Genomic DNA, 14,401 nt, shown 5'->3' with positions numbered 1-14,401 from the left:
GATCAAAATTGCGACGTAGAGGTACGCACACGTCTAATAAACTGTGAGAGATGGAGTACCAGATTAAGATACCATCATGATTCACGATACATATAGGTTAGCCACGGTAGTATCGTAAAATTGTAAGTACGATACATATCAAGATATTGACAACCATGCATATATGTACATGTGACGAATATCCAGGAAACCTTTCATACAATAGAAAACATATGCAGATACGATTTTAAAAAACACACTATAAACATTTTCTACCGGTAAAGCCGCAATATTGCAATTAGTGCACCGGGAGTATAGCGATTTGGTGTCGCCTCACCATCTCTCTTACGCCAAAAGAACTCCGTGGGATCCAACGTACAGAGAAGCATGTTTCAAGTGTATGACTACAGTATTTATGTATTATTACACACTTCCTCGACATTGGTGATCTAAGTCTCAGCGATGCTGTTGTCTTAATTAACATTTCCCTTGTCGATTTACCCTGGTCGACAAATGCCTGTAAAACATGTGACCAGGCACAGTTTATATGAGCAGCTGGCTGCCACTTGCGCATTCTGAATCTACAATCATTGTGACATGGTGACAAATGGACGGACGATCTGGATCCAAAATCCCTATCGATTCTCTTCTCTTCCCGCAAAACAAATCTGTGAAAAGGACAGTTGAACCTCTCTGGACCGTCCTAATCTAGTGTCATGACCTGTGTCGACAAAGTAAAAGTTTACAAAAGCCCTCTCATCTCACAACGCACCTATCTCCTTCAGCTCCTGCCCTCCATGGCCCATGCTTGGGCCTTCTTCCTCCTTGCCCTCTTTTCCTTCTCCTCCTGTGTGTCCAAGCTCTTCATCTGCAGCAGGAATGGCGAGGGATCCTTCCTCTGTACACGGTCTCAGGAGGTCCCCTCCATTGCCAGCAAGAGGTACAGGACTGCCTACCACTTCCAGTCTCCCAAGAACTGGATCAATGGTATGTATTCCTCTGGTTTCCTCTCTGATTTGGCGTGCTTCCTTCTCTGATTTGGTTATTGTTTTGCCCAACTGGAGTAGAGAGGTTGAACTTTAGTAGCCTATCTTACTTTTGTGTGCAAATATTCTATAACATATACTTGTTAAAATGTGCATAAATTTTTGCAGTAGAATATTTTTTGTTGTCTGTGGACATTCTTAGGTATAGTTTGTGGTATCATTACAAACTGCTTGCGTGTCAAAAATAACTATAGGCGAAAAAGGTTGGTGGCCAACTCGTTGCTTTTGCAAGTATGTTGCTGAATGCTGTACGCAATAGATGATCAGCATAAGGTGCTGCAGTTAGATTTTGAGGAATACTACCATAATATCATGATAGTCATATTCTTTTAGATGATTGCACAAAGCAGATGTATTCAGTTGCAGAAATGGTAAATCAATTTCAGAGTAAGAGTTTCTCTCAGAATGTGATGCTTACTATTTGCTCCCCTGTTAGTGTTACTTTTGGTCAGAAAGCATTCAGTTAAGGAAAGTGTGATGTTTATTTTTTTCCATAACAGATCTAATGACAACACCTGTCTGAAACTAAACAAATCTCTTATACCTAGACAAAAGTAATGAAGTACTGACCTGTTTTGAAATCCAGAATATATCTTTGGTCCTGCTTTATCAGTTATCCTATACTATTAACTGTACATCTGTTGCAAGTCATTGACCTTCGCTCACTTTTTTTCAAATATGTGATGGATTGCCGATCCTTGGAAATATACGACAACACAAAAGATCCATGTGGTATGAATATCTCAGGCACAAATACTTTTAAATAAGGGGGGGGGGGGGGAAGTGCCTCATTCTACAACTTATACTGACTTTATAAAAAAATGTTTTTATTCAGGACCCATGTACTACAATGGCATCTACCATGAATTCTACCAGTATAACCCCGGTGGTACCATCGCGGATAACATAGTTTGGGGCCATTCAGTTTCAACCGACCTCGTCAACTGGATCCAGCTTGAACCCGCAATAGTACGGGATACCCCATATGACATAAATGGTTGCTGGACCGGCTCAATCACAATTCTACCTGGTGATCAGCCTGTCATCATATACACCGGTCGTGACTCGAAGGATCATCAGAGCCAAAACATTGTGCTTCCCAAAAACCGATCTGACCCATACCTGAGGGAATGGACCAAAGCAGACAATAACCCCAGGATCATACCGGTCGGACCAGGCTTGAACTCGACTGAGTTCAGGGATCCGACAACTGGTTGGATCGGACCGGATGGGCTATGGAGAATAGCAATTGGTGCTGAGCTGAATGGTTACGGTGCCGCACTATTGTACAAGAGTGAAGACTTTCTGAATTGGACTAGTGTTGATCACCCACTGTATTCAGACAATGCTCCATCAATGTGGGAGTGCCCAGATTTCTTCGCGGTATTGCCAGGCAATAACGGTGGACTGGACCTGTCTGCAGCGATCCCAAAAGGCGCCAAACATGTCCTGAAAATGAGTGTGGATTACTCTGACAAGTACATGATAGGGGTTTATGATCTCAAACGTGATGCGTTTGTTCCGGATGTTGTCCTAGATGACCGTCGGCTGTGGTTGAGGATGGATTACGGCACTTTCTATGCTTCAAAATCCTTCTTCGACTCGAAAAAGGGCAGGAGGATCATATGGGGTTGGTCTAACGAGACAGATAGTGTTTCAGATGACAGCGTGAAAGGTTGGGCAGGCATCCATGTAATAAAATCTGACCTTATTGGCTGTGCTTCATATATTGAAATTATGATTTAACTGGTTTAGCAAATCAGTCTTTAACCTCCAGTTTTATTACATATGTTAGGCAATCCCCAGGACAATTTGGTTAGACAACGATGGCAAACAGTTGCTGCAATGGCCGATTGATGAGATTGAGTCCCTTCGAAAAGATGAAATCAACCATCAAGGACTAGAGCTGAAGAACGGAGACCTATTTGAGATTAAGGGAATTGACACTTTGCAGGTACGTAGTTCCCTTTACACCAACATCCAAATAAAAAATTTACTTCAAAAAGCGTCATGCAAGTAAAAGCTGCAGCCTTCCGGTAACTATTAAATATGTAAAGTCTGCATATTTTGTCAACATAAAGATTGGCATATATACCTCAGAATTTTTTTTTGAGAGGATATATTCCTCATCTTAGGTGTTATGTACTTCTGTATACTTCTGAGAGCAACTATAGCTAATCCGGCTCATCATTTTCTTGGAACAGGCTGATGTTGAAGTAGATTTTGAGTTGGCGTCCATCGACAGCGCCGATCCTTTTGATCCTTCCTGGCTTTTTGATGTCGAGAGGCATTGCCGGGAAGCAGGTGCATCGGCTAAAGGTGGCATAGGGCCATTTGGACTTGTTGTCCTGGCCTCTGACAACATGGAGGAGCACATTGCTGTGCACTTCAGAGTTTACAAATCGCAGAAAAGCCACATGATCCTCATGTGCTCTGATCTAAGAAGGTTGGTGCTTACGGTATTTGCTTTGATTTTTGTTAGTCTTCTCCATATATATTTTTTGTATGAAAACTAAAAAGATTGTTTTTGCACAGGTCTTCTCTGAGATCAGGACTGTACACACCAGCCTATGGAGGCTTCTTCGAATTTGACCTTGAAAAGGAAAGGAAGATATCTCTCAGAACTCTGGTAGGTTGGGAGGTTTCGCCATTTCTCATGTTATAAATTTTTTTAATGCAGTTCATGTCGAACTGAAAATGGATGGCTCGGTGTTATCGTGCAGATTGACCGGTCGGCGGTGGAGAGCTTTGGCGGCGGTGGTAGGGTCTGCATAACAGCCAGGATTTATCCAGTGGCACTTGTCGATGGCAGGGTCCACATGTATGCCTTCAACAATGGAAGTACCACGGTCAGGGTGCCACAACTCAGGGCATGGAGCATGATGACAGCACAAGTGAATGTGAATAAGGGTTGAAGTGATGGTTAACACAGAAGAGCAGTTTCATTTTCTTAATTAGCGTACTCTCATTCAGGAGCACTCCTCGGTACAATTGAAAGGAAATTCGATAGGAAGCAGTTGGTCATTTCTCGATCTCAAGTATTAATATATTATTTGGTAGAAACGAAGGAGGTAGTAATAACATATAGTGACTCGGAGTACTTCAAATAATATATTTTTTCGATCTCAAGTATTATTATTTGAAAATGGGTGAATTTACTGATAGGGGTAAATGCCCCCTTGCGTTAGCTGTTCAATCATATATAGAGGTTCGTGCAACACATGACACGGTTAAACATTGCATGGTACTTATAAAAGACACTGATGGCACACCACTACCTACCCCTAAATATGTGTCATGTCAAGCCACACTCATTGCCTCGTCACTCTCCTATTTGGCGAGTGACAAAAGAACATATTGGGATCTGTTTATCCATGAAAGTACATACATACATTGTGTGTAACAGTATACGCATATGTACTTACTAATTTTCAGAGTGTTCAAATATCATTGAACTTCAAATTTCAGTAGACTAGGAGGATAGCTAGGCACACAAATTAGATAAGTGAGACATTCTATTCGCTCAAGATTCTGAAGTTTGTTGTTGAACAAAATGCATACATAAACAAGAATGATCAACACACTCTCGATGGGTGTCAGTACCATTTGGTCGTCGTTAGCCTCGCGTGTGAATTGATATTGATCATCGAGGTCTAGGCCACCACCCACCTCCCTGATAGTTGGGTTCCACCTTTAATTGTCATGGTGCTCGGGGATGCTTGTCCTTCCCATGTGGACAAGCGTTCTCCAAGAAGCGCTCCTTCGGGGTGGGCAGTTGGGTTCTGAGACGGGCTAGTTCAGGGTGGGCGCTTAGGTTGCCAAGGCCACGCAAGTCAAATGCAGTGTTCGGATTGTTGAAGGTGTCGACAAGGGCACGCTGCGTATTCAGGTTGTTGGGCTCATTGATGATAATGGCGGGCACTTGGTCGGTTCATTGCATTGTCGATGTTGACAATGGTGCTCTAGTGGCAAGGCGAGTGGTGGTGTTGAGGTCCGCATCACCATCTGTTGTCATGGACACCGATTGGCGGCTTCGGTCTCTGCTTGGTGATCTAGCCAGCTGCCCCAGTAGCCTCTTGCAGGGGGTGGATGATGACACGTTTAAGATGTAACCGGAACAAGGGCCGGGGTGCGCAGGGTACAGTCTAGCATGGCTTCGAAAAGACGCACAGGCAACCACTCCCTAGGAGCTCCGCTTGACGGAATCTACACAGGAGCGCGTCAAGCCATCGTCCGACTTCTGCCGTCGCAGCTTGCCACCAGACACGCTCCTCAATCCAGGCCGCCCCAGATTACATCATGGTGGTACATGCCGTCAAGGACATGATCGTCTTTGGCGGCCAGCCACTCGCACGCACAGCTGAGTGGGCAAGCAGCAGTCAGCAACAATAAGCAGAAGCAGATTTGGCACCGTGGTGGAGAGTGCAGATGCAGTATACTGAGTATACTCCATGAAATACTGTAAATTTAGAAAGAGGGGACGTGCCACTATCACTTCCCCTACACACTCTCTGCTCTGAACCAACCCTAATTTAGATAACAAGCAGCATTCAGCTGACTCCGAGAAACAAAACCAGTGATTATATGGCCGTATGGACATGACAAACACGGCAGAAGGAGCACTAGGACACAGCGATACTGCTGCACTCACACCAACTAGGAATGCCGGTACAACCAGAACTTGCACCCTGCTGGAGAGTGGAAATGGACAAACACTGTCCAATTGGAAAGAGATGACGTGCCACTACCACTTCTGTCATATGCTATGGAGCCACAAACAGGGATGGAAATGGAAAACAACAGCAAGCATTCAGTTCCAAGAAGCAGAATGGGCAATGGCATGGTAAAGAATAATGTACAGAAAGCAGGAGAAATGCATATCTATGCTTAGACTCACACTGGCAGAATTACCACACGCCAAATTTCAGTTTACTTGTTCCAATCATTGACCTATAAATTATTACTCCATACTAACTTAATATTCTTTTGAGGTGTAACTAATGTCTGATACTTCAGCTAATCTCTACCTACTTGAATGTGCACCTAAATTTCAATATTAACAACGAGCAACTATGATAAACGTGCATGATTCTCTGCTAATCTTTGAACCTTGTTTGTTTCAGCACCTAACGGTCAAAGTGGTGGAACAAAATCACAGCTGCTCCTAATGCAAACATGAAATGAACAAAAATGTACTAACAAGAACCAGAAGGCATATAGGTGGCTTCATGCAACAGACTGCCGAGAGCCCTACTCAAATGTAAAGGCCAGTAAAAAGAGGACAACCATCCAAGATTATGGCAATTCCGGAGATATAGTAGTAGTACCAACCTAATGCAAAAAAAAAAAAAAGGCATGTCGCATCTTCACTTTCAATATTCAATCCACGGTGCTAAGAGAATTAGGTACCACTACCAGGCGCACTACAGACGAGACAAACATCACGCTTCATATTGGAGGCTGCTGATGATCACATACATAACTAACTAACAATTTGGAAGGATAGTTATACTCTTCCAGATAATCATTCAATCAGTGAACAATGGATACCCTGCCAGACACACCTTGGTGAAAATAAATCTCAGGAATAGTTATAACGATTATAAGCATCCTACGAGCAGGTATTGTACTCGAAGATTTTGGAGCAAAGCTGTACGATGTTTCTATGAAATCCACATTGAAGGTACGATACACAAGTTTTGATGCAAACTAAATAGACTGACAGGAAGGTGGCCATTTTTGCAAAGAGACTAGTCAGATGGGTCAAATTCGTTTCTGCTCTTGAGGGTGGCCCTTTTCCTCGAATCTGAGTCTAATTCATCCAGATCAGATGAAATTGCTAGGTACCCATAAAGGATCCTCTTTTTCTCACCCCTGTTATCGGTCTCAACCAGCAAAGGGCTTGTATCAGGATCTAAAGAGTGAGTGGCTTGTACCCGTGACCAACCTACACGTCCATGATCTTGCCTCTCCAGGAACTCAGCAAGGCGTTCAGCCTCCTTCAAGCCAGCTGGATTGTTGGCAAACTTGATAAGTGTCTGACCAAGATGCCCTTCCTTTCCATACAAGGACTTCGACTTGCCACCAGCAAACCCTAGTTCTGAAAACAAAGATAGATGACAACACAGCAAATATTACTGTGCTGTATACGGCATTGCTACATAAATATGTGCTCAACAGAGCAACAGTTGCATAACTGGGAACAATACTTCTCATGTGGTTTCATTTCTCAATGCCTAAGTGCGGCTCAAAAATCAATTCTAAATTGCACAATCAACATTATTGCTACATAAGATATTTGGTTTAGATAGGAATGTGAACCCCAAATATAATGCTATAGTCTACTCTTCCTATAATACTATAGTCTACCCTTCCCCTATTTCCAAATCTTAGTAAACACAGTCAGCACCATACTAAGCAAAATTCTGGGACAGGTCAATGTGAATAGTAAAGAGTGGCAAGAAGCCACACTTGTGGTAACCAAACAAACACTCGACTAAGCGTGTGTTTGGTTCAGGTCACCAGGTGGAATGTAATGGAACGGTACTGCACCTGAAGGTCGTTGTGGTGTTTGGTTGAAAAACAGAACAGAGCGAGGTGGTTCCTCAAAAAAAGAATATTCCCTCTTTTTCCAAAATGCTAAAGCCACAGTGTAATCTCCCTGTTCCTCTATGCTAAAGCCACCCAACACCAGATCACCTCCTCTATTCTCTTGTCAGTTGCCACACTTGTAAAGGCACTCCACACTTGCTCACCTCTTCTATTCCCAGAATCTGCCCCATTCTGCTCTTCAACCAAACACAGGAACAGAACCAACCCATTATATCTTTAAGCTCAAACCGAACACAGGAATGGAACCAACCCATTCCTATGGAATGGAACCATGACACTAGATTCTACTTGGTTCCCAAACCAAACACACCCTAAGAATTGTGGGATGCCTAACTGTAGGCCTGACAGGCTTAGGGGGAACCAAAAAGCCCAAAGAAACCTAGTGGGAGTATGTGGTGCTTTGCAGACTCACATATCAGAATGTAACATGATACATGAATTTGAAACCAGGGTGCACAAACTAATTTCGCATGGACAGTGCAATAACTTGCAGTCAATATAGTACTCTATGCATTAATTGCTTTCCAAGGGATGCATATGCAACGAAATCCATCTAATGAAGCATTAGATGCCAGAAATCTTTTGCAGACTAACAAGGCACACGAGATACTCCACCACTCCTGCAGAGATCAAGCTTGCAAGAGCGCAGTATCATGACTTTAACATTCTTCGGTAAAAAATAATCTAACACTATGGAGCTACTGCCTCAGCATGTCCAATCAGCCAAGACAGTTCTGCTCTATGACCCAACAAAATAGAATAACCGCATGACCCTCACCCTGCCTAACAAAAGTTACAAACATACAAGATTACAAGTTCATATCAAGTTAGCTACTTGACACAAACAGTCAGCTTTGTCAACCTTGCCACATGACAGTGACGCACTACAGGCCTAAGATAATAGTAAGCAGACTGAGGTCGTATAAAAATGGGAAATATTCCTTCTCAAATCCATCAGTTTGACAGGCTATCCAATGGTCCTGTACATTCAATTCTAATAGACCTAACATAAAAGGAATGCTCTAATGATATTGAAGTGGAAAGTGAAGGACCAGGGTGATGAGCCATTAAAGCGTCATTATATAAGTTTTTTTGTTCCTTTCTATGTGATGGGCCACAAAAGTGACACTATAAAAGGTTTTTGGTTCCTTTCTACGTGATCCAATGCCCCTGTACTTTTCTACATAGATGTGATGAAAATGGATACCAAGCACATCGAGTGCAAATAAGAAACCTCTTATGTGCACTTATCCAACCAACTATGGAACTGTTCACGTTATAAGTCAGAGACTGCAATATATACATACCTGCAATCTTCTTATCCATTTCTTTGTTCCCTAAACCCTCAGAGCGTCCATCTTTCTTCCTCCCATAGGCAGTGTTACGAATGATAACAGTTGGCGGCCACATAATAAGGTCCTCCCTACTTGCTCGAACAAGGTCAGGAGGTAATGATTGGTATGCCTTAGAATTATCAGGGGCTTTTGTATAATCCCATCCCATAAGGACGCATAATGCCTTGTGTAAACCAAGATGATCAACATATGAATCAGCATTTGGTGGGTTGTAAGCATGCATGACAAGCCCATGCACATCAGCGAAGTCCTTAGAAGACCTGGAATTGTGCACATTGACCAGACATGATCACAAAAAATTAGGATGTGGTCAACGAGCTGAAAACTACCAAAATAAATGTAACCGTGACAAACTTCATATGCCAAGCAGCAAAATATATCAATCCCACATGGTCCATGAGAAAGCATGAATGGGATTCCAATGGTAAAGAAGAGGCCATGGGCAGAAAAGAGTAGAGATGTTTGTTCATGTTCACTAATTAAGTAACCTACTGGCTACTCCAGCTGGCACTGTGTGATGTTGCTTACGACGCAGCAGGGCAGTGCTGGAGCTTTCGTAGGACTAACACTCCACCACACACACACAAAGGCCATGAGATTATTGTAACTATCCCTTAGTATTGGCCCATATTTCCACCGCTCCAAATGGGATGTACCTTCTACCATGCATACATAAGGAGCAGTTACAACCATGTACTGCCCACAAATGAGACCAACTCATCCATTTTTCCCCTAGACTCCCCAACCGCTAAGTTTGCCATTTGTATAGATCACCATCTCTAAGTTGTACGCACGCGCAAGCGCATTCACTTCTGACTGCTGATTAGAAATGAAGGGTAACAGAGGAAAGTAGTTCTATCGAAGGGTTTTGATGGAACCTGTGTGGCTGTGTGTAGGCAAATCTTTGTAAACATGTTAGGAAAGGTAACCATGCAAACGATCAGTTTTGTAGAACAAGAAAAGTGAGCTTTCGAGATGGATGATTTTGAATGAACTATGGAAAGAGATGAAGATTATCAAGATATACCATATGGAGTATAAGATATGGCGACTATGAACAAACATCGCACATGGAAACCAAGGAGGATATGCAAAAGGAAGTTTGGGCGTGTCTACCTTTTGTCCCCTTTCACAATATTCTCCTTCATGGTCAAAATATACTAAATGTATTAAGTGGAGATAAGATGACATTCACGGAGTAACTATTTGCTGCCTTAATACCCTTTGGACGAAGGAATAATTCACGTTGCCATTTGAAGGGCTGACAGAGCCTTCTGGCCATCTACTAGGATCTTATTATCACCCTTTTGGCAATGCTATTGCAACCACCCCTGTAGGTGTCACATCAGTTGGTCACTGGTGACCAGTGGGCCCCATGCTTTCCCTAAAACACTCCTCTAATATATAGATGTAATAAATTAGCTATAATAACATTTAAGAAGCAACAGGACAATTCAAATGTGCTAGTTTTGTTGAATATACTATGTTTTTACATGCAAATTGATTATAAACCAGCTCAAGCAGGAGGTTGTAGGTTTAAATATCAGAAGGACGACTATCATGAACCATAGACCTAGAGCGAACAACCTATCTGGTCCATGTTTTCTCCAGCCATGTTGGTCGAGTCCAGGTGCAATACAGTAATAGATAATAGTGGTGTCTCTACAACGGTGATATCTCCACGTCCCTGCTGAGATAAATTATTTTTAAAACAATTTATCATGGCCCATAGACCTAAAGCAAACAACCTATCTGGTCCACGTTTTCTCCAGCCATGTTGGTCGAGTCCGGGTGTAATAAATAATAGTGGTGCAACCACAACTGTGATATCTCCAAGTCCCCGTTAGGATAAGATTATTTTAAAAAAAAATAAGCAGCAAACAAAAAATATTTTGATAGAATAATAGCAACTATTTCTCTATCGCCTTACCTACCGCAAAATCACTATGCCAGGGTTTACCAAACTATCCATAAATAAACCTAAAAGGTACAAGCAAAATATTTCATTGCCAACATTGTTGTCAATTGTTCCGAAGTTTGCCTCTTGGACGGGAACATGTCGTACGTACAAGCCCATTTGGGGTTACCATTTCAAGATGTTTTTTATGCAATTGCAATAATGTAATCCATTGGTTCACAGCTCTATTACACGCACGTGTTCTCACAGACCCCTCCGACATGAATTGTAGCAATGACATGTGTATTAATAAGCAAGCATTCAAAAGCAATATCATTAGAAGGACACACAAACGGGACATACTAGCCACCCGCCCATTCATGTCTCCATTTCTGTCCCATCCATCCCATCCTCCCTCACAATTCTCAAAAAAAAAAGAAACTTAGACACTTAGTACACCGCCACGTAGTATCAAGCTCCTGGCCATACTTTTAAAAGATAGTTCAGGCTCTAAATTAATCGACTCACTGATCAAACCACCTGGTTCACCAATATGACCTTGGTTCATGAAAGTACAAATATGCCCCAACTTGGGATTATACAACAAAGCAATCAGGTCTAGTTGGTTACTGGCGAATGGAGTTCGGACCTCATTGGGTGAGGTCGCGGTTTCAAGTCCCACCCGCGCACCGAATTTCAGCGGAATATCAAAAGAGGAGTCCCCTGGCGCATTTGGGTGGTTTGACTGCTCCTGGTTTTGCTGGATCGGATGGTCGGGCCGGGGATTCTCCAGTTCATATGCTTAAACGGTATTCTTACTGTACCAGAAAGGACAGGCCACTGGTTCCAGGGTTTTCTAGTTGGATCCTGGCCCAGTTCAGTTTTTATTACTATGTAAGCGGCATGTATAACATGAAGCTGTGCATGCAGCAGTGAAGCAGTACAGATTTGGCACTACTGATACACAGATCTAAGGCAAGCACCACATCAGGGCGTGATGCAGACTGGTGCTACAAGGTCTGCTCCTACTTGCAAATCACTCAAAATAGTTGACCAGCATGGATACAGTAAGAAAGAACTCAGGTAGTACAGAACGTAGCCTCTGCTGAGCAGCTTTGGGTGGTGGAATGGTACATTCTGGCTGGCACAGGATTCAAACTAGAATAACACAAACAACTACTATTCGTAGCCAACAAAGAAGCATATTGTATCAAATCTCTCTGAGCAGTATCAGAAAATAAGTAACTACTCATCTGAGAAAAGTAAAGCACAATAGGAAGTATATATATTGTTGCAGAAGAGTATATTCCACGGTACGCTGAATCAGAAACACCACACAACATGTAGCTCTGACAAAATGAAAGGATATTCATAACTTCAAGATCTGCAATGATAGTCTAATACCCAAGTTTCAAATAACAACAGCAAGGAGTTTGATTTTATATGCCACAACTAGAAAAGAAAGCCTCGCAGTTCTCTCGTAATCACGAACGTAAAATGCCACTTTGCTTTGAGCTTAAGTGGGTAAGAAAAGAAACGGCATGAATCACATGTATTAGCCAAAGGCATGCGAACAGATTATACGTCCGAACAGGAAACGAGCACAAAGCGATTGCAACAATTAAATGGCCTGGTATAATATGATGATATCGTAACTCTCCTCCCTTGAGAAAATAGAAACTTCAATAACTGAAACTAATTTTAGGAACCTTAATGGCATAGGCATTGCACCTAGTAGCACAGAGCAGAAAATCTATGGGCGCACTGCATCAAGTGCATTTCAATTCCAGGCCTGAACCAGATGAAATGGAAGCAATACCGAAGCTAGAATTCCCCACAACTAGTACTAACTGACATCTAGAAAAATGAACAGACAACCAGTTTGTCTTGCCCATAGCCAAGTAGACCGCGATTAAATACCGTGCAAATTGAACAACATAAAAAATCTACGGCGCACGAAACTATTGGTTAGCATCTGTGAAGCGGGTCTTCTCCAGCAAGACATACACATGATGTAGACATATAGTATCACTGTCAGTTTAGGACAATATAAGAAACAGAGAGCAGAGACATATGAAGTCAGAGTGTAAGAAGGAGCTCAACAATGGAAAGGAACCAGCACAGAAACCTGGCTACAATCTGCACAAGAAGGTTCCCCAGGAAGAAAGTGACAAGCAAGGCAGGATCACCAAACCTGCCGCAGGGGAGGCACGGGACGCGTCCACCTTCAAGGTAGCTCCGCTTCTGAGCGGTGCTCTCGTTGAGCATCTTGGAGTACTTGAGGAACGCCTTCCTGACCGCTTGGCGGTCGACGGGGGGCGGCACCTGCGGAGGGTGATGCGGCGGCTCGAACCGGGGCTGCTTCGGGTACCTGGAGAAGCCCTCGTCGGGGTCGGCGTGGTGCTTGCGCTTGGCGTCGTGCGGCGGGAACTGCTGCTGGTGCGGCGGCCAGGCGTCGGGGCCGGCATGGGGCGGGAGATGCGCGGGCGGGGGGAAAGGGGCGGGCTCGAACGGGTAGTCGGGGGGCAGGGCGAAGTAGGTGCGCACGGTGCCGTCGGCCAGCAGCATGGTGCGGCGGTCGAGGTTGTTGAAGCCGTTATGCGGCGGGGGAGGCGTCTCCGCCGGCGGCTGCGGCGGCGCGCGGATGGCGGCGGCGGGCGAGGGTGGGTTGCGGGCGAGCGGTGCAGGGGGGTGGGGAGCGGGATGCCGCCTGGCGTTGGAGGACGGAGTGGGGGTCGGGGTGCGGCGGGAGGTGGACGCGCCCTTCTCTCCGGCGGCGCCGGGTGCGGCGCCGGCGGGCGGCGGGCCCCAGCGCGACTTGCGGGCAGCCATGTCGGCGGGGGACTTGGCGGAGGCGGAGGCGGGGGGCTTGGCGGAGGCTGGCGGCGGCTTGGAGGAGGCGGAGGGCTTGGCTTGAGGATGATTAGGGTTCTTCATCGCTCGCTCCGCCAAGGGATCGCGACTGATTTGGGAATTTCGGGGGATGGGATCGGATTCGGAGCATCGGAGACGAGAGGGTACGGAGTTCTATTTCTACCGTTTCTAATCATAGCAAAGCGACGAAATTTTGCCTGGAATGACTTTTTTTTTTCTTTTTTGCGAAACACGTGCCTACACTCGAAACCAACCCAGGCACTAGCACCCGTTGGTATTTTTATGGACGAAAACTCCTGAGCACCCGCCGAACCCCATGTTCGAACCCGGGTGGGCAGCGTGCGCTCCCGCACGCCTAGCCACCAGATCGACGGTCTGTTCTCCACGTGCCTACACTCACAAATAGTAGTGTGTAATCATCCCAAGACACTTGACAATACTACATAACCTCTTCCGAGAGGCGGAGGCGGAGGCGATCCAATCTTCCCAATCTCCGGTCAGGGCGTTGGGCCTGGTTTCCTCTCCCTCCGTTTGCCGCTCTGGCGACGACATGAGGGAGGATGAACCTCGTTCCTCCGTTCTGGCCTAGTAGTTAGGGTTAGTTTTTGTCTTCTATGGTGCGTCGTTGGGGTGGTGGG

At 44.5% G+C, this 14,401-nt stretch overlaps 2 protein-coding genes across 2 annotated transcripts; one reads left to right on the top strand and one right to left on the bottom strand.

Annotated features, from left to right (window-relative positions):
- The first annotated feature begins 734 nt into the window (after window positions 1–734).
- Window positions 735–4,111, top strand: LOC124701484 (beta-fructofuranosidase, insoluble isoenzyme 4-like). Its single transcript, XM_047233554.1, has 7 exons — window positions 735–966; window positions 1,749–1,757; window positions 1,861–2,717; window positions 2,821–2,979; window positions 3,230–3,471; window positions 3,561–3,654; window positions 3,749–4,111. The coding sequence occupies exons 1-7, from the start codon at window positions 777–779 to the stop codon at window positions 3,938–3,940; spliced, it is 1,743 nt and encodes a 580-aa protein (XP_047089510.1). The 5' UTR covers window positions 735–776; the 3' UTR covers window positions 3,941–4,111.
- Window positions 4,112–6,594: 2,483 nt separating this feature from the next.
- LOC124701483 (developmental and secondary metabolism regulator veA-like) lies at window positions 6,595–13,902 on the bottom strand. The gene is made up of 3 exons (XM_047233553.1): window positions 13,084–13,902; window positions 8,945–9,252; window positions 6,595–7,125 (listed from the first exon to the last, which is right to left on the bottom strand). Exons 1-3 carry the CDS (start codon window positions 13,824–13,826, stop codon window positions 6,776–6,778), a joined length of 1,401 nt encoding a protein of 466 aa, XP_047089509.1. The 5' UTR covers window positions 13,827–13,902; the 3' UTR covers window positions 6,595–6,775.
- Window positions 13,903–14,401: the final 499 nt, after the last annotated feature.

The sequence above is a fragment of the Lolium rigidum genome, chromosome 3 (genome assembly GCF_022539505.1).
Source record: "Lolium rigidum isolate FL_2022 chromosome 3, APGP_CSIRO_Lrig_0.1, whole genome shotgun sequence".
NCBI lineage: Eukaryota > Viridiplantae > Streptophyta > Magnoliopsida > Poales > Poaceae > Lolium > Lolium rigidum.
The sequence above is the reverse complement of the archived record's forward strand: the minus strand, read 5'-3'. Positions and strand labels throughout refer to the sequence as shown.